This window comes from Psammomys obesus, unplaced genomic scaffold (assembly GCF_907164565.1).
Source record: "Psammomys obesus unplaced genomic scaffold, mPsaObe1.curated_primary_1811, whole genome shotgun sequence".
NCBI lineage: Eukaryota > Metazoa > Chordata > Mammalia > Rodentia > Muridae > Psammomys > Psammomys obesus.
Window position 1 is genome coordinate 687,376 of NW_026594014.1, and position 17,045 is coordinate 704,420.

Consider the following 17,045-nt stretch of genomic DNA (forward strand, 5'->3'; position numbering starts at 1 on the left):
CTAACTCCCGTCTGTCTTTAGGTATCCTGGGTTCAAGGACACTGTCCACAGACCTGCAATGGCCCACCACAGTCCCGCCCATGGAGTCACATACCCATCTCAGTTGCACACTATATATGGGCCCATGTGTTAGATCCATAGTGGTTCTGATCCTGAGTTCTCCAAAGACAGCCTGTTGAAATCATCCTGGCAACCTCTCATTTGTTCCAGTCTTCACTCGGCCCCTTCTGGGTTGTGACATGGCAGTGTGAAGAGCCCTGGGCCAGCTCTGTCAGGAGGCCTGGGCCTGCCTTGGTGATGGATGCCATCGTAAACACTTGTCACTGGGCTCCAGTGTATCGGCACAGGAAGTGTCTGAGTTGCGGCTGCTCCTGGCTCCCAGTCCTTCCATAGGTGCACCGTGGCTCTGCTCTTTCTTGAGGGGGGTTCCCAGTGTGTGATTCCCCTACCTGAGCCATGCACACTGCAGTACCTGGGGCTGTCCTTCCTGCCCTGCCATCAGAGTGTCCCGAAGTGACTACCAGTCCTTCAGCCTCCTGGCTGTTGGCTTTATTTTGGGTCAGGGCTTTGTGCACCTTGGCTGTTCTCAAATTCTGTATGGCCAGGGATGATTGAGCTCTCCTCAAGCATGCACCCTGTGCTTGGGTTAAGTGATTCATTCTTCTTTTTTGAAGTGTGTGTGTGTGCGCGCGCGCGCGAGCATGTGTGGGCGTGTGTGTATTTCATGTGAGTGAGTGTTTACCTGTGTGTATATCTGCATACCATGTGTGGACCTGGTACTGCAGGAGCCAGAAGAGGGTGTGTGATTCCCTAGCAGTGGAGTGATCAGGCAGTTGTGAGTCACCATGTGGGTGCTGAGAACCAAACCCAAGTCCTTTGCAAAAGCAAGTGTTCTTAACCCAGGCCATCTCCAACCCATGTCATTGGTCCGTCAACTGCCCCAGGTGCTCCTGCCTTCCCCCACAGTCTTGTCCTTGTGCAGTGCCTGCCGCTGTTTAGGTCTTCAATGGCACCACACACCAGGGACCTCCTGTCCTGATTTTCTTCGGGATGGGTGATGCTTCTCCCTTGCTGCAGCAAGAGTGGGCACCAGTACACATTGCAGGGGTCCTGAGAGGGTGGGCTTTTGACTGAGTCTCTGGGAAGGCCCTGTGGGCGTGGGCAGCGAGATGAGCTACATGTGGTATGGCTGTCTGAGCACATTCTCAGGAATGTCTCTGATGCTGCTGAAGCCTGGCCATAGCAAAGCCTGGTGGCTCAAGTGATCTGGGAAAGTGCAGGAGAGGCTGCCAAGTAAAGGGGTGAGGAGGTCGTGACAGAGCAGGGTTTGTGCAGGGAGTGGTTTGCAGATAGAAAAGTTTAGAAGCCATGCAGAAGCGCAGGGCTGCCTGCCAGCTGTGGGCTTGCCTGCGGCGCCTTCTCTCTCTGCTCTTAGAGTGTTTGGATGTGAGCCCTGCCGATTCTCTGGCTCACTGTGTGACTGTAAACAGTCCACTGCACGTCTGTGAGAGATAAGACTTTCCGACACCTCATCAGTGACCTGTGCTGTAGCAGCCCTAGCCTCTCTACACGCTGCTTCCTATTGCCTCAGAGATGTCTCCGTGCTTCTTGCCTTTGTATTTTGGGGGCTGAGAGTAGAGTCCAGGGCCTCTCACATGCCTCGTACATACTCTGTCATTGAGCCCCACCCAGTCCAGGTGTGTGTGTGTGTCTGTGTGTGGTTGGTCAGTCTGTCTGTCTTGTCTGTCTGTACAGTTTTCCCACCCTGTCTGTCTGTGTTTTACTGCTCTGTTTTGCTTAAGATTTAAATCAGCAATCAGGGCAGGCCTTGGCTCTTTGGTTGGGTCTCAGGGTTGCTTTCTGTCTTCCCTCTTCTTTCTTTCCCCTCCCCGCCCTCTCCTACACTTACTCGCCCTCAGCATTGAGCGATATTGCCTGTTGTGTAAGGGCATGAAGCTGAGGGTGGTCCCATAGCAGCGTCTCTTGTGAACATACCCTTGGATCTGGAAACTCGGTCACATTCAGGCCACACTCAGTGTCCATATGAGTGGACCCCCAGCTCGTAGCACACAGGGGCCCTCATGGTAGCCGCTGTTCTCTCATACCAAGGGTCAGGGAGTGGGTCCAGGCCCTGAAGCCCTTTTTCTTGAGCTGTGTGGGCTCCTGCCCCCCTTGGCACCAGCACTGGTTCAGCCAGTTGGATGGCATTGCAGTTGTCTGAGGCTGGAGAGACGCTGGCTCACTGCCTACTGTGGCAGGTATGGGTGGCTGCTTTGCACAAGGGACCTATGATAAAGTTGCTTGAAGTTGGGACAAGTGAGGACTGGCTGAAGTGACTGAGGACCTAGGCCTTGCGGGGGAAGGGGTGGAAACATACTGCTGGCCTTTAGGACTGTGAGGATAAGCACATCTCCACTTCTCAGAGGCTGTGTCCTCAGGGAGGCTGTCTCCTTGTGCTGTCTCCCACCTGAGTCAGCACGAGGGACTAGAGCAGTAATGTGTCGTCCCAGGCTGCCCTCCCTGTCATTCCATGAAGAACAGGGCTTGGAAGGAGCTTGCCACACTGGCATGAGGACGTCCCAGCACCCTGGAAAACCTGTGTGTGTGGTGTGTATCTAATCCCTGTACTGGGGATAGAGACCAAGGGATGCTTGGGACTCAGTGACGAGCTAGCTGACAGCTGGAAAGTTCTGGATTCAGTGAGACCCTGCTTCACAAAAGAGGTTACAGAGGGGCTGAGGAAGACATTGGTTTATGTACCACGCACGTGAGTGCACACACGCACATGCCCAAGAACTTGGCCCTTTCTCCTTAGGGTCTTTGCTTGCCATATTGGGCCAGCTCTACATAGCCATTCTAGTCATTGCAGCAGAGCAGCAGCCTGAGACCAGTGGGGTGCAGTTGGCCTGGGCCCTCCTCAAGTCTGTCTTCCTGCTAACTAGACTGAGGTTAGTCCTTTTTTCTCTTCCAGTCAGGGTCTCTGAGCCCCACTTACTGTTCTCCTTGGTCCCTTTTCCACTGTAGTGTCTCCCCTCTCCCCCTCCCTTCATTTTACAGATAATTTGCTGAGTCCCCAAGGCATCTATTTGGTGTTGACCAGCCTCCCCCCCGGGGGGGGGAGGGTGCTAGTTCATCTGAGCAGTTTCTCTCTCAGTTGGTGCATTGGATCCTGAGGCTTGATGGTCCCAAGGGCACCAATTTGAGTTCACATCTCTGCTGTGGGCCAGCTGGCTAGGCCCAGATCCTGTGTCACACAGTAGCAACTTCCTGCCTCTTCTGTCCTCCCTCCTTGACGTGCTCCTTTCCCTGCCTGTATCCTTTTTATAGGGAACACAGAATGAGTGCCAGGTCATCTCTACCCCAGCCAAGACAGGGTCCACCTCTGTGAACAGCGTGCTGTCTGGGATCCAGTTAGGGCAGTCAGGTGAGGGAGCCAGTGTGAGTGCTGGCTCTAGGCATGAGAGGCCAGGGCTTGCTGTAGACTCTGATTTCCAGTCTGCCTCTTGACCTGCGCGAGCCTGTCCTCTCATCTCCTCTTTCGTGTCAGGAACAAAAGGTCCACAGCCCCCCTTCATCTAGGCTAGCCTCCTGTCTCATTCCCAGACTGTGCAGAAACCCACATGTAAGCTTGGGGTCCTCACCCACAAGGTTAGCCTCGCCCCTATTGCCCTTCTCTCACAACTCTTGGAGGACCCATTCAGTGGCAGGTATGCCATCAGATGAACAGGACACCCAGGGGCCACTCTGCTGCTGTGTTGGGATGGCACACTGTTGGCTGAGCCCCTGCTCTGCGTCACCTTGAGTCCTCAGAGCGTATACAGTCACTATTGAGCAAGCTTTGACCCACATAACCTGGGAAGCCAGGGGGACCCTTGCTGCTCTTTCCCTTACCTGCCGGAGGAGTACTTGGCAGGCTTGCTCACAGAGGCTTCTTGTCCTGCATCTTGGCTTTTTGTGCAGTGGTTTTTGTTGTTCTGTTTGCTTGGATTTTGATAGGATTACTTTTGTTTTCTCAGGGGTTGAATCTGTTTATTTTAAATCTCACTGGTTAGCTAACTGGTTAGTTCACTGGTTCGCTATGTTTTAGTGGGTTTAAAAAATAAAGCTGCTATCATTCATTGGGCTGGGTCCATCTCTACTGTGTTGAGAGTTGTGAGTGGGGAGCCCTACAGGCCCTCTTACCCCTCAGGAAGGGCCAGTCCTTCATCAAGGATGTTGAAGTTGCTTTGCTTTCCTGTTAAGACATCCAAACAAGAAGTCAGAAGGAGAGGGACTCCCGAACCTGCCCAAGACCGAGGGCTGTGCTGGCTGACTAGATACTCCCAGCCACGAGCGGGATGGGAGACTGAAGTTGCTGGCGTTCAGCCCTGCGTGCCTAGCACTTGGCAGCTGTTGCGATGATTGGTTCCCAGCAGCTATGAACGCTGCTACGGTGACACCTCCCACATGGGTGTCAGGACCCCAGCTTACAGTGACTAGTGTCACAGTCTTCTTTGTCCCTTGGTGACCATTAGTCACAGCCCTTAGACCTTCAGGTCTCAGCAGCTTCTGAAACTTGTAGGGACAAGGACTATCCCGTTTTCTTGTCCCTGCTTTCTTAAGCTTGCCACCCTCCCTTTCCACCATGTGAGTCCTCAGGTTTGCATGACAAAGTGCCCATCCATGCTGAGCCAGCTCCCTCCCTCTGAGCCACTTGCTGATTGCAGGATGAAGTGGGGTTCCATTTCTCATTGTGTGGCTGTCTAGTTGTGACAGCACCATTGGTTGATAAGGTGGTTTCGCTTCTGTGTAGTGCTGTCCTGGCACCCATGTCACTAGTCAGTCTTCTGACACATATCAGCATGTTCAAAAGCCCGGGGGGTGGCAACAGGCATGGCAGTGCTCTCCTCATCCAGCACTCAGGGCTGGAGTCTGGCACGTTGAGAGTTCAAGGCCAGCCTGGATGGCGTAGTTTGTTTGCACAGCATCAGAATCCCCCAGAGAACATTCTTGTAACTTCCACATCACTGCACACAAATCCTCTGGGCTTTGGTGTCTGTGGTAGCTCTCGGGGGCTTTCTGTGGTAAAACCACGTGATGTGACCCACTCCAGCTGCTCTGCTCACAGGATGGCCCTGTGAGCAGAGGCCCTGTGCAGCAGCAGGTCTAGGTTAAGACTCAGGAAGTGTATGTGTGAGGGAGGTGCCTTGCCACGAGGCCTGGGAAAGAGCATCCTCTCTGGTGCTTTGCAAGTTGACAGGAATCCCAGCGGGCCCCGTTGTTAATAGCTGTCAGTCCTCTGAGCAGAAGAGATGAGCATCTGGGACTCGGGAAGAGAAGGGGGGCTGGAGACGAGCACGGGCAAGGCCCTGTCCTGGGCAGTACGGGCCGTCCCGCTGACTGCTCATGACTTCGTGGTGCTCTGTATTCTAGGAGGAGCCAAGGAAGGTATGCTTCACCTACGACCTGTTTCTCAACCTGGAGGGTAACCCCCCTGTCAACCACCTGCGCTGTGAGAAGCTCACCTTCAACAACCCCACCACCGAGTTTCGCTGCAAGCTGCTCATGGCTGGCGGGGTGAGTGCGCCTGCCTGCCGCCTCTGCTCCATGCCAGCCGCTGCAGGACAAGTTGGCAGAGCCGCCTGCAGTGACCTCAGGTCACAGAGCGTGCCCGTGTGCCAGCCCAGTTCTGTGGTGGTCTGGCAAGGGCTGTGTGGCTATAGGCGTTGGGGCACTGGAGGGGTAGTTTGTATGGCTGCCCACGGTGCGTGGTAATGGTCTGCTGTGAGTGTGTGATTGTGCATGAAGTGTGTTGTGTTCTGTTTTGTGGTTCGTTACCTGGGTTCTGTGGACATGTATGTGGCATGTATGGTTGTGTAGAAGGTGTGTGTATGTTTAATGTAGGGGTGTGTGTTCTTTGCAGGCTGTAGGCTGTATGTGGTGCCTGCTTAGGAGAATGTGGTATGTGGGTACTGTGTGTGGTATGCCGGGGCCGTGAGGTAGAGCTGTGTGGGATGTGTGCTGCTGTTTGAGACGATGGTGAAGAGTGTGTAAAGGTAGGACGTTGTGTGGTGGTGTCTGAGATGGTGTGCCTGTGTCTGTGTGTGTAAAAGGTGTGGGGACTGTGTGGTGTGAGAGGCCTGTGCTGTTGTTCCTTGGTGGTATCTGAGTGTGTGGCTAGCTCTCTTACCTGCATCTGTGGCAGCCAGGGTGTGGGTCTCGAGTCTGGCGCCTGCATTCTCCTGGTTCTGTACGGCCAGGTCTCTCAGAAACTGCCTTCCTCACAATGGAAGTAGTTGTTCCTTGCTGGGGGTTTGAGTGGGCTGCGAATGCTGCCAGGGAGGCTCTGTGAGCCTGGGTGGTAGCAGGGTCAGTGGCAGCCTGCGATGCGTGCACATACGTGATGCTGTTCTGCCCTCGAGTCTTGGAATGGCTGAGGGGGTGTGGTGTGTGCAAAGGCTGCACCAGGTGCCGCACATCCACAGCGTGTGTGGGCGTCCCCTGGGCCCCAGGTCAGCTTCTTGGGAGCGTCGGTGTCTCAGGCCTCTCCAGGCAAGCCTCAGGTGCTGGAGGAGGTGTCATCCATGCTCGGAGAAGGTCTCAGGCCATCACCTGGACACAGCCTAGGAGGGTCAGGGAGGGAAGGTTGTGTCCAGCCAGCCTCGAAGAGAGACTGCAGTGAGGTCCCAGAGTGGCCCCAGGGAGACGGCCAGCCAGACACTCTACAGTCTCAAGTGTCCTGGCTGGGGAACGATGGCTCTCAGATGACTCCTGGGATCAGGTAACTGTGGCCTTACGTTGTTGGCCTTCTGGGTTGTGAATCTCTGTGGGGTGATGTTTGTTGTCCAGGAGCTCTGGGCTCTGGGGACCTGGAGAGATGCACTGGCCCTGCAGTGGCTCTAGGTTCTGTACTGGACTCTGTCTCTAGGAATGACTAGACTGGGGTCCCACTGTTTTAGCGAGGCAGCCAGCTGGTGCCCAGCTCTGTGTCTCATCTGCTGGTAGCCTGGGGCTGTTTGCACCAGGGAGCCTGGCCCATGCAGCAGCTGCTCTATGCGCCATCCCTGCCTGGCCTCGGGCATCTTGGCAGGGAACACAAGCTGCCTACCCTGGAGGCCAAGCAGACTGGCGAGGGGAGAAAAAGGCAAGCCGTGTGGGGAACATCGAATTCTGGCTGCCCTAGAGCTGGTGCCCTGCGCTGGGCTCCTACCCTGGAAGGCTGCTTACTCATGGGACCACTGTCCTGGGGCTCGGACCTCACAGATGCTTCTAGGAACTGGTGTTCATGAGGCCCAGCTGGGGACACACAACCTGTAGCTTCTCCTCTGTTGTGGTTGGGCAGGCTCCAGTGAGCAAGTCACGGCAGGGCAGGTCAAATTACCGCCCTCTGTCAGTGCAGTGTCATGTAACCGTGAGGCATCAGCATTCCCCGATGAAAGGCATAGGCGCGGAGCCCAGGTGACCAGGGCCAAGCCCACCTCTTCTGCTAGCCTAGATCCTTTCCCCGAAGCCCCCATCCTTTCTCAATCTGCCACACTCTGCTCAGTGTTGCGTCCTCAGTAGCTGAACTCCACCTTTATGTGAACTCGCTGTTCGAAGGTTAGCCCTAAACTACTATAGGTGTCTAGGGAGCTATTGAAGCAGGGCAGCACTTCCTGGGCCTCAGGCCGGTCCTCGTCTCAGCCTGTGACCCTCAGCAACCCCAGCACTGGCCACTGCGGCTCTTCTCTTACCCTCTCTTGCCCTTGGCCCTGTTCTTGGCCTCTGCCTTGCTGCTTGGGCTCTGTGTGGCCAGCTCCAACTGCCTGTTTGTGAACTAAGGAAGGCTTATCCCCAGCCGCATCTGTGCTGATCCCTCAGAAAGCCACTCTGCTATTACCAGCCTCTGCCTCTGCTGCTGTGCCTCCCTCCAGCTTCCTTCTCAGTGCTCAGGGCAGTCTGTGGCCTTAGCTGCATCTCTTGTTTTGCTGTAGGCTCTGAATCTTCTTGGCCAGGGCTGCAGTCTGCTGGCCAGGGTCCATCCTGGAGGCCTTGAGGCCATTTTGGTCCCTGGCCATTCTCCATCACAAGGACAAACCTGTGACTCTTCTGGGCAGCTGGCCTCCAGCTCCCTTCTCCCTCCCCAGGAGGCCAGCTCCACGGCCGCCAGCCCATTGCCTGGCGCCTGTGGATAACCTCTATCTCTTCTTTGTCACTAGGTGATGGTAATGCCCGAAGGAGCGGACACGGTGTCCAGGCCCAGTCCCGACTACCCCATGTTACCCACAATTCCACTCTCTGCCTTCTCTGACCCCAAGAAGAACAAACCGTCCCACGGCTCCAAGGTTAGTGAGGTGGAAGGCCAGCGTTGCGGAGCGTGGGCCTGGCCATTGGCAATTGCAGGCCATTTCCACCATCTGCAGAGCCCAGCCCTACACACCTGCCACCTACATCCTGAGCCTCTGCTCCTGTTCCTTGTCGCTTCACTTGCTAGTGTGGCCAGGAGCGCTGCTTGGAATCTGGCCGCTCATCCTGCACCCAGCTCCTTTTCAGTCACAGGCCTCGTGAGCCCTCTTTCCTGCCCAGTGGAGATTTGCCCCCAGCCACTGGGCAGGACATCTCCATCGTTGGTCCCTTTGCTACTTTCTTGGCTCCTGCAAGGCCAGGCCACACCTGCCTTTGCAGCTTCTAGGTCTGCCAGCCAGCGGTGCTAGCTAGCATGGGGCCAGCTTGGTGGTCCCTCGGGTAGCATGCCTGAGACTGAGCTGAATCTCAAGAATGCACATTTTGTTCCCTTGCTCAGCACTCTGGAAAGTTCTCACTGGGCCTTCTGGACCAGCCACCCCAGCCACAAGCTGGCCAGGGCTGTTAGCGCCACTGTAACAGCTGAATCCAGAACCCCAGGTCCATCTCTGGCAATACCCGGGACTTGGCCTTCTTGGGACCCTCTCAGGGTGACTGCTGACCTTGTATGTCTGTCCTTCATTTTCACCTTCTTCTTGCTTCACTTGCCTATAGGGCATTGTCAGCTGGGCATCCCCGTGAGACTCGAGCACCCTTGGGCCATCTTATCCATGGGCACCACAGGAAGAGAAGCAAGCACCAGGGCAGGCTCCTTCCACCTCTTTCCACAAGGCTAACAGGCCTGTGACATCCTCAAGCTGGTCAGCATCTTGGAGTTCTAACCAGGCCCTGATGTCACCCTTCATTGACCTTTGGAGGTTGGAAGAGAGGCCAGGCCTTGCTAGCAACCTGGGGCTTCCCACCCGGCCCTTGTTGTTTGGAATCTACAGAAGCAATGAAGGATAAGGTTGCATGTCTCGCAGGTGCCTCCCTGGTGGCCAGCCTTTTCTAGCACCACTGTGGGATGCTGCATGGGGTTCCACAGATTTCTAGGCAGCGCAGAATTCTTCTCTTTGGATGACTCTCCCAGAAGCCCCAGCGTTAGAGCATGGTCCAAACCTGAGTGTCAGGCCCTGAGTGCTACCCTGGCTGATCAGTCTCTGGTGGCCGCACAAGGCCACAATGAGCAGGAGGTGAACCTCTCAGAGACTGTCCTCAGGTGCCTGCGGCAGGAACTAGGCCCACCCAGACCTGTTCCCCTGGAGGCACAGGTGGTGTCACCCTGATGGGCATCGGGCCATGAGCTTTGGCAGCCTCTCTGAAATGCACTTCTTCACTGTTCAGGAGGGAGGGCAGCATTGAGCCTGTGACGGCCCATCCTCCCTGACTGTGCTTTTACACATATAAATGATTTCCCAGTGTTTGTGACCGGGGCTCACTGTGGAGTGCTAGTTTGCCTGGAACTCAGTAGTTGCCCAGGTGTGACCCCAGGAAAGGGTCTCCTGTCAACCACTCACAGCCATTCTCATCTTGCCCACACTCCTGCAAGTTTGTCCTCTGCAAGAGAGGATGAGGACCACACGATTCCCATTTCTTGCCTCCCTTGTGGCTTGCTGGGGGACAGTCTCCCCTCCCCCCAGTCTTTATGAGGCATTCATCGCTAGGCCTCATGCCAACTGCAGTGTCCCTTGTCAGGTTTATAGGAACATGGCCAATGGCATAGGCCAGAGTCCTCAGGCCACTTCATCTGTCCCTAGACACCTGGGTGGTACAAGTGTGCTACAGAGACCCTTTTGCCAGGTGCTTGTACCACCAGCTGGGTGTCCTTGCTGGTACTTTTGGCTGTGTCCTAGTTATGGGTCTGCATGGGAAGAGCTGTCGCCTGGCTAGCTCTGAGCTCTTTGCCCAGCCACTAGCTAGGCCTTCTGAAGAGAAGGCTGGAACTGGTGGAGGCGTGAGTTGAGCACTCCAGGATGGGCCGCAAACACCGAGGACGTGGACTAGGGCCTCAAGGAGAGAGGCTGACCAACACCTTCTGGTCAGGTGCAGCCTCGGGCCTACCAGATGTGGGTAGCTGCAGGCGCTGATGGCCCCACAGGTTCGTGGGCACGGCTCTGCCGTATCTGTTGGCTGCACGCTTTCGCTCTGCGGATTCTCTCTACACATTTCAAACAGGCGCATCAGCCTTTGCCCAGGTCGGGGTGGCAGAGCCAGGCGGCCCCAACCTGCCGCTAACACGTCTTCCTCACCTTCCCTGCCCTTGGCCTTGCAGGACGCCAACAAGGAGAGTGGCAAGGCGTCCAAACCACACAAGGTGGCCAGGGAGCACCGTGAGCGGCCACGCAAGGACTCAGAGAGCAGGAGCTGCTCCAAGGAGCCAGAGCGTGAGCCCAAGAGTGCCAAGGATGCCACGCGCAAGCTGCCCAAGGAGGAGAAGGCCCCACCGCCCAAGGCTGCCTTCAAAGAGCCCAAGATGGCCCTAAAGGAGACCAAGCTGGAGAGTCTGTCCCCCAAAGGAGCGCCCCAGCCTCCTACCCTGCCCAAGGCCTCCAGTAAGCGGCCCGCTGCTACAGACTCACCGAAGCCCAGCGCCAAAAAACCTAAGAAGAGCGGGTCAAAGGGGGCACGCCGTGCCCCGGGTACCTCGCCCCGTGCCTCTTCCTTTCCTGACAAGAAGGTGGCCAGGGACAAGAGCAGCAACAAAGGTGACAAGGGGAAGTCGGAGAGTGAGCCGCGGGAAGCCAAGCGGACCCTGCAGGCCGAGGACTCAAACTCAGAGGATGAGGCCTCCTTCCGGTCAGAGGTGAGCAGATGGTGGTGGGTCTCCCTTTGCCAGGCTGCCGTCTTCCCCAGAACAGCGCTCCTCTGCCGTACTGTAGTAGCTGGTTCCCCAGGTAATATGAGCTAAGTAGCAGTTGGGGTTCAGAGCTCCAGCCTGGCGCCACCCAGTAGAAGGGCTATGGCTTTGGTGGCTAGCCAGACACTGTTGATTAACCAGACAGACAGTTTACCCACCCCTCTGTGGTCCTGCCTTCCTGTTGGGTCTTGGCCCCTCTCTCCCCATCAGGAGGCCGAGTGATGGCCCCAGAGCCATATGGACCTCCTTTCCTGGGGTCTCTCCTGTCACCTGCGCCTGCCCCACACAGCAAGGTGTAGGGTGCAGTTGGCCAACTCCTAGAAAATTGCCTGCATGTGTCAAAGCCCTGAGTAGGCAACTCTGAAGGTGTCCTTGGCCTGTCCCGAACTGGTGTGGGGCTGGCAGGCTGTTAGCTGTAGAGACGATGGCTCTGTAACCTGGTGCTCCTGCCACGGTGCTTGCTGGTTGCTGGTGGCCTTGCACAGCCCTAGGGGAAGTGTCTCAGCTCTGCGGAGCCAGAGCAAAGCAGAGCAACCTGTCAGGAGCTTCCAGGGCTCGGTACTGGAGGAGTGTGTGGGGTCCAGGCCTGTGTCTCGAAGGCAGTCACTGTGTGGGACCATCTCAGTCAGCAGCCAGGGCTTGCCCTCTGCTGCATGACAGTGCGGGTCTGGGGGATGGAGCACTCTCCTCCTCCAGGTGCCGGGACAGGGCACTTAGGCAGCTGTGCAGCCAGCCCTCCCTGAGAGCTGTGGGCTGATGTTTTCTCCCTCGCAAGACGTTCATGGGCACCTCCCTCTACCAGGGCTGCTGCCTCCAGGCTGGAGAGGAGTAGGCAATCCATTACCCAGGAGCACCCCAGGCAGAGCGGCTGCCACAGCTGCCAAGGCCTCGGCCAAGCATAGGCTTCCGGAGGAAGAAATGGGCAGTTCTGAGGGAGAGCTATTGTTGTGAGCTTGGTGGCCTTGCCTCTGTGCTTGAAACTGCTGTCTACATCCCAGCCCTTCTGGTTCCTGGACCAGTTCTAGCCACAAAGGGACGTGTGAGAAGTGTGGCAGCTAGAGGGCTATCGTCACCTGCTGGGCACCTCCTGGGTCTCTCTGGCAAGAAGTGTCTCCAGATTTTGTTAGTTCTTGTCCCTGGGGTCTTTATGATAAGCAGGACACCAGGAGGTCTATGGGCCACCATAAACCCACCAAGCCCTTTCTGGGAGAGGCACCTATCCCCACTAGCTCCTGGCCTGTGCCTGAGCCTAGTAGCTAGGACATCTGACAGGGTCCTGTCAGGCCACTCCCTTACAGGTGGAAATTGAGGCATGAAACTAGAGCCTGCTGTAGCTGGAACAATGCCAGGCAGCAGCCGTCTTTCTTCACTTGGGTGCCTAGAGAAAACAGGTTGGGTGTGTGCGAGGGAGGGTTCCCTGACTCCAGGCTTAGTCTGTGATGTGCCACTCTGAGAGCCTCAAGGTGAACAGAACTCATGGATGCCTAGGACAGGTTCCCTGGGGCCTCCCTGGGCCAGTAGGAAGGTGGCCGAGAGGAGAGGCCCTCACAAGCATAACCTGGGCTCCCGTGGGCCAGGCTGCAGTAAGCCCCGCACAAGACAGTTTCTTCCTTCAGTCTGGAGTATGCTCTCCAGGTAGGCTAGACTTGCCCAAGCTGCTCAACAGGCAGGGACCTCCCTGCATGCCTTCTTTAGGCTGGGCACTGCCCTGTCCCTTGTTCTGGGCAGGGCTGAGGGCTACTCAGCTCTGGGTCCTGAGCTCTACCATGACAGGGGTGTGTCCTCTTCCCACCTTACCCTTTGAACAGGGGAGGGCCTGTAGCCACTCTGTCCCAGGTGAGGGAGGGGCTTAGAGGGGCCTGGCCCTTGAAGATCGGCTGTCCCTGCACTGTTCTCTGTTCCTCTCCGTGGTCAGCTTCCTACTGGTGTCTGCAGTACTGTTCTGCCTCTCTATCCCTGAATGCGTGTCACGGTCACATCCTCAACACCATACCTAACACACGTGTACACCATATACAGTGTCTGCAGTGCGCGTACCACACTTCACACACCACACCTCCCGTACCACGGCACGCATGATTGCGCACACAGTGCACACTTCAGACCGCACGCACTACACACCCCACACACTGCACATGCTTCGCGCACACATGCGCATGCCTGTCTGTGGATTCACTGAAGGACTCAGAGTGGCAGCCTCCTGCCTTGTGTCATGTCCTGGCGGTCACTGCCCCCTGGTGGCTAAGTCCATCCCTGTGCAGCCGCAGGAAGACCAGGCAAGGCGTGCCCTCCTCCCTGGTGTTTGTGACACAAAACTCTGCCATCACTACTGTGCAGCTGCTGGGTGCTGATGAGACTTAGGGAGGATCTGGGCGTTCAGTCATTATCCCAATCGAGCCCCATGAAGGCCTGTGCAGCTTTGCTGAGAAGCCTGAGCTTCCTGTCTTTACCAGCCTCAGGCTCTGTGTGAGCTGGGCAGAAGGCTGGCCCGGCCCCGGGGCTGGGGGTGGGGGTTGTGTGGCCCCCTCACTGCCCCTTCCTCTGACCTGAAAGATGACAGTCTCTTCTTTCCCTCTCATGCTGCCCTGGCATGGGCTGAAGTCGGCCCAGTCAAGCCCAGCCAACGCCAGCTCCAGCTCAGATACTAGCTCAGACTCAGACTTTGAGCCATCTCAGAACCACAGCCAAGGTTGGTATGAAGAGAAGATGGAGCTAGTAGAAAGGGTGGAGACAGGTAAGAGGTGGAGGCAAGCAGAGGGGAGGTGGAATCGGGCAGGTAGAGGCGGGGTGGAGGCAGGTAGGGCGGGGTGAAAGCGGGGTACTAGGCACAGCCTAGGGAAGAGCACCGGCACCTGGGAGAGGCGTGGCTCTCTTGAGTGATGATAGGCTGGGCTGCCTGCTGCTTCCGAAAGACTGAGCCTGCACTTGCACCCCCAGGCTGAGTGTATCTGGGCCAGACTCTTCTTTGGGCTGGCATCCCTTTCCCCTGAGCTAACCTCAGCACTCAGGAGACAAGGGAGGTCCATGCTGTCAGCTGGGACACCCACCACAGCTCCTAGTGGTGTAGGATTGGTAAAGACAAGTAGCTGTCCTCCCCAGGAGCCAGGTCAGTCTTTAGGATCCTTAGGCCTGTAACCATAGACACCTGCTTCCTTCTGACAGACTCACTCAGCATTGCAGGCCCAGCCTGTCTCAGCCCATCAGATGGACAGTCTATGTGTTGGGCCTGGCAGCTCTAGTGTTCTTTCCCCGGGAGGGGAATGAAGGCTAGGCTGGCTGCTGTATCTTGCCACAGAGGAGTCTTGGCAGGTTGTGGGCCCAGGCTCAAGCATAGCTAAGCTGCCTGCACCCAGAAGAGGCCCTCTACTGCCATGATTAGTCCACCTCCCGTGGTGAGAGCTCCTTTGGGGGCAGGAGCTTGGCTGGGGATGGAGTCCTTGAAGTCCATACTCTCCAAGGTTCTTATCTGTTGGTTAGGGGAGGGAACCAGCTGAATCAACATCATGTGACCAAAGTAATTGAGGGCTTTGTGTCCCTCTGTTGCCTTGGCAACAGGGATATAAACCCAAGATGCCGGCTGTAGGAGACTGGAATTGGGTGCCTCTGGAGAAATAGGAGAACTGTGGACCATGTGGGGTTACTGAGGTGCTGGGCGTCCCAACGAAAGGTTGCAGGCTGCGTGGGGACTCTGGTCCCAGGCAGAGCATGGGAGCTTCGCCCTGCTGGCCAGCTTGGGCTCTGAGCCTTTGGCTGCTGTGATGGAGGGATCTTGCAGGCCAGTAGTAGACCAGGATGCTGCAGCCTGTGAGGAAGGCTGGGAAGGTAGGGATGGGGAGCCTGCTGCAGACCAGAGGGCCCCTGCAGGTGTTGATGAGTCTTGGGTGGCCCTGGGGAGGCAGCCAGAGGCTCAGCTCTTCCCTCTGTTTGCCCCCAGGACCCCTGCGCTCCATGGTGGAGGACCTGCAGTCTGAGGAGTCAGATGAAGATGACTCATCATCGGGAGAGGAGACCACTGTCAAGGCCAACCCAGGCCGGGAGTCCAGGTGTGTGGACAGGGTGGTCTAGAGGGAGCCCAAGTGGAAGGCCTCCACCACCAGGACCAGGTTTTTCTTTTCGTCATGGCCTTTGCTGGCCTCCACAGCCCTGTCTTATTGCCTATGGGAGAGCTGGACACAACAGAGTGTGCTGGAGAATGGGAGGCTAGCTGGGGTTATGGCAGTGCAGGCTCCCCCATGTAGTGAGCATGTCCTTACCCGGGTCCCTAGAATGGGAGATCTACCTGGGCTCTCCTTTCCAGGCCTCTAGCACTGACCCCAGGGCTCTAGTGGCCCTGCTGTAGGTTAGTGTGCCCAGGATTTAACTGCAGAGAGATCCCAGGAAATGTGACACATACTGGTGATGGTCCAGGACTATAGCCTTTGCCTGTCCCTAGTGAGCCAGACTCTGCCCACCCACAGAGCACTACACACCAAGAGCTATGAGATTCAAACCCAGCTCCCACGAGGATCTGGCACCTTGGCATGGGGGGGGGCAGGAGGGGGCTTGACCCTAAGAGCAAACAGGAAAGCAAGCTCCTGAGTGTGGCAGGCATAGTCCCATCTGTAGGGGTCACAGTGTTTTGGGTTCCTCTGTGGGGACATCATCTTCAGGGTGTCTGTGAAAGGCTCTTGGCAGGAGCTCGCCAACCACCTATTAGTTCTGTTGTTAGGGAAGGGTCACACAGGTAGGGCACCCCCCCACACACACAAGGTGCTGGCAAGGCCCTGTGTCTTGCTTTGCTCCCTAAGGAGGTCTAAGATCCAGCATCTGCAGCTGCTACCTTTTGAACACAAAGAAGTGGAAATGAGGGGGAACCAGAGGTTGTGAACCTTGGTAACAGCCTGACCTGGAGCCCTGCAGGAGTCCTGGACAGAACCAGCTATGGGAACTGAGGGAGGAAGTGCCATCGTGGTGGATGGCTCAGTGGGTAAAGTCACTTGCCACTAGGCCTGATGACCTGGGTTTGACCCCAGAGCCCACATAGTGCAAGAAGAACTAAGGATGGGGCCTGTTCAGTGTGTCAGGAGACTGATGTGGTTACCGTGCTTACCTGAGGGCCCTGAGCGGCTTCCTGCACACCCAGTCACTAAAAGAATAGAGCTGGGAGTAGGTTGGGAAGTTTGGTGTAGTCAGTGAGACCTGCTGGTGCAACAGCCTGCTTTGCAGGACTGCAGCCGTGCTGGGACTTGCTCCCAGGGTCTCTGGCCACTACCGCATACACTGCTGCTGAAGATGGGGGCCAGCAGAGCTGCTCACTAGACTGTCCAGTGTCCACCGTAAGAGCTCAGGAAGCAGCTAGGGGTGGCTCAGACTGTCCTGGACCTCAGAGCTGGGCAGGACACCATGAACGCTGGGCATCTCACAGCTGCTAATGTGGTGGAGCATGTCACCTCTGACACCACCCTGCCTCCTCTTTAGGCTAAGCTTTAGTGACAGCGAGAGCGACAATAGTGCTGACTCTTGCCTGCCTGGCCGAGAGCCCCCACCCCCCCAGAAGCCACCCCCTCCCAGCAGCAAGGTAAGTGAGGTCAGGCTCCGAGGTGGGTTCTGTGGCTTTCCTGGGAGGGCTGGAAAGGGCATGCTGGAGCTTACAGGTCTGGGCCCCACAGGTGTCCGGCCGGAGGAGCCCCGAGCCCTGCAGCAAGCCCGAAAAGATTCTCAAGAAGGCTACCTACGACAAGGTGGGGATTTCTGGGTCTGTGAGGGTAGGTGGGGCTTTCAGTCGTGCTGTACCCGGACCCCCAGCCCACTGATGTACTTCTCCCCAGGCTTACACGGACGAGCTGGTGGAGCTGCACCGGAGGCTGATGGCTCTGCGTGAGCGCAATGTGCTGCAGCAGGTACCGTG

At 56.8% G+C, this 17,045-nt stretch overlaps 1 protein-coding gene across 2 annotated transcripts in view; it reads left to right on the forward strand.

The window, feature by feature from the left end:
* The window catches only part of Mllt1 (MLLT1 super elongation complex subunit), a 45,866-nt gene that overhangs the window by 26,761 nt on the left and 2,060 nt on the right, over positions 1 to 17,045 (forward strand). Inside the window, exons 4-11 of one of the 2 annotated variants that reach the window (XM_055617761.1) lie at positions 5,413 to 5,556; positions 8,178 to 8,303; positions 10,574 to 11,104; positions 13,760 to 13,847; positions 15,093 to 15,201; positions 16,616 to 16,715; positions 16,807 to 16,878; positions 16,966 to 17,037. In XM_055617761.1, coding sequence (XP_055473736.1) covers positions 5,413 to 5,556; positions 8,178 to 8,303; positions 10,574 to 11,104; positions 13,760 to 13,847; positions 15,093 to 15,201; positions 16,616 to 16,715; positions 16,807 to 16,878; positions 16,966 to 17,037 — 1,242 coding nt within the window. The remainder of the gene's footprint in view (positions 1 to 5,412; positions 5,557 to 8,177; positions 8,304 to 10,573; positions 11,105 to 13,759; positions 13,848 to 15,092; positions 15,202 to 16,615; positions 16,716 to 16,806; positions 16,879 to 16,965; positions 17,038 to 17,045) is intronic. The other variant, XM_055617762.1, reaches the window with a different exon arrangement.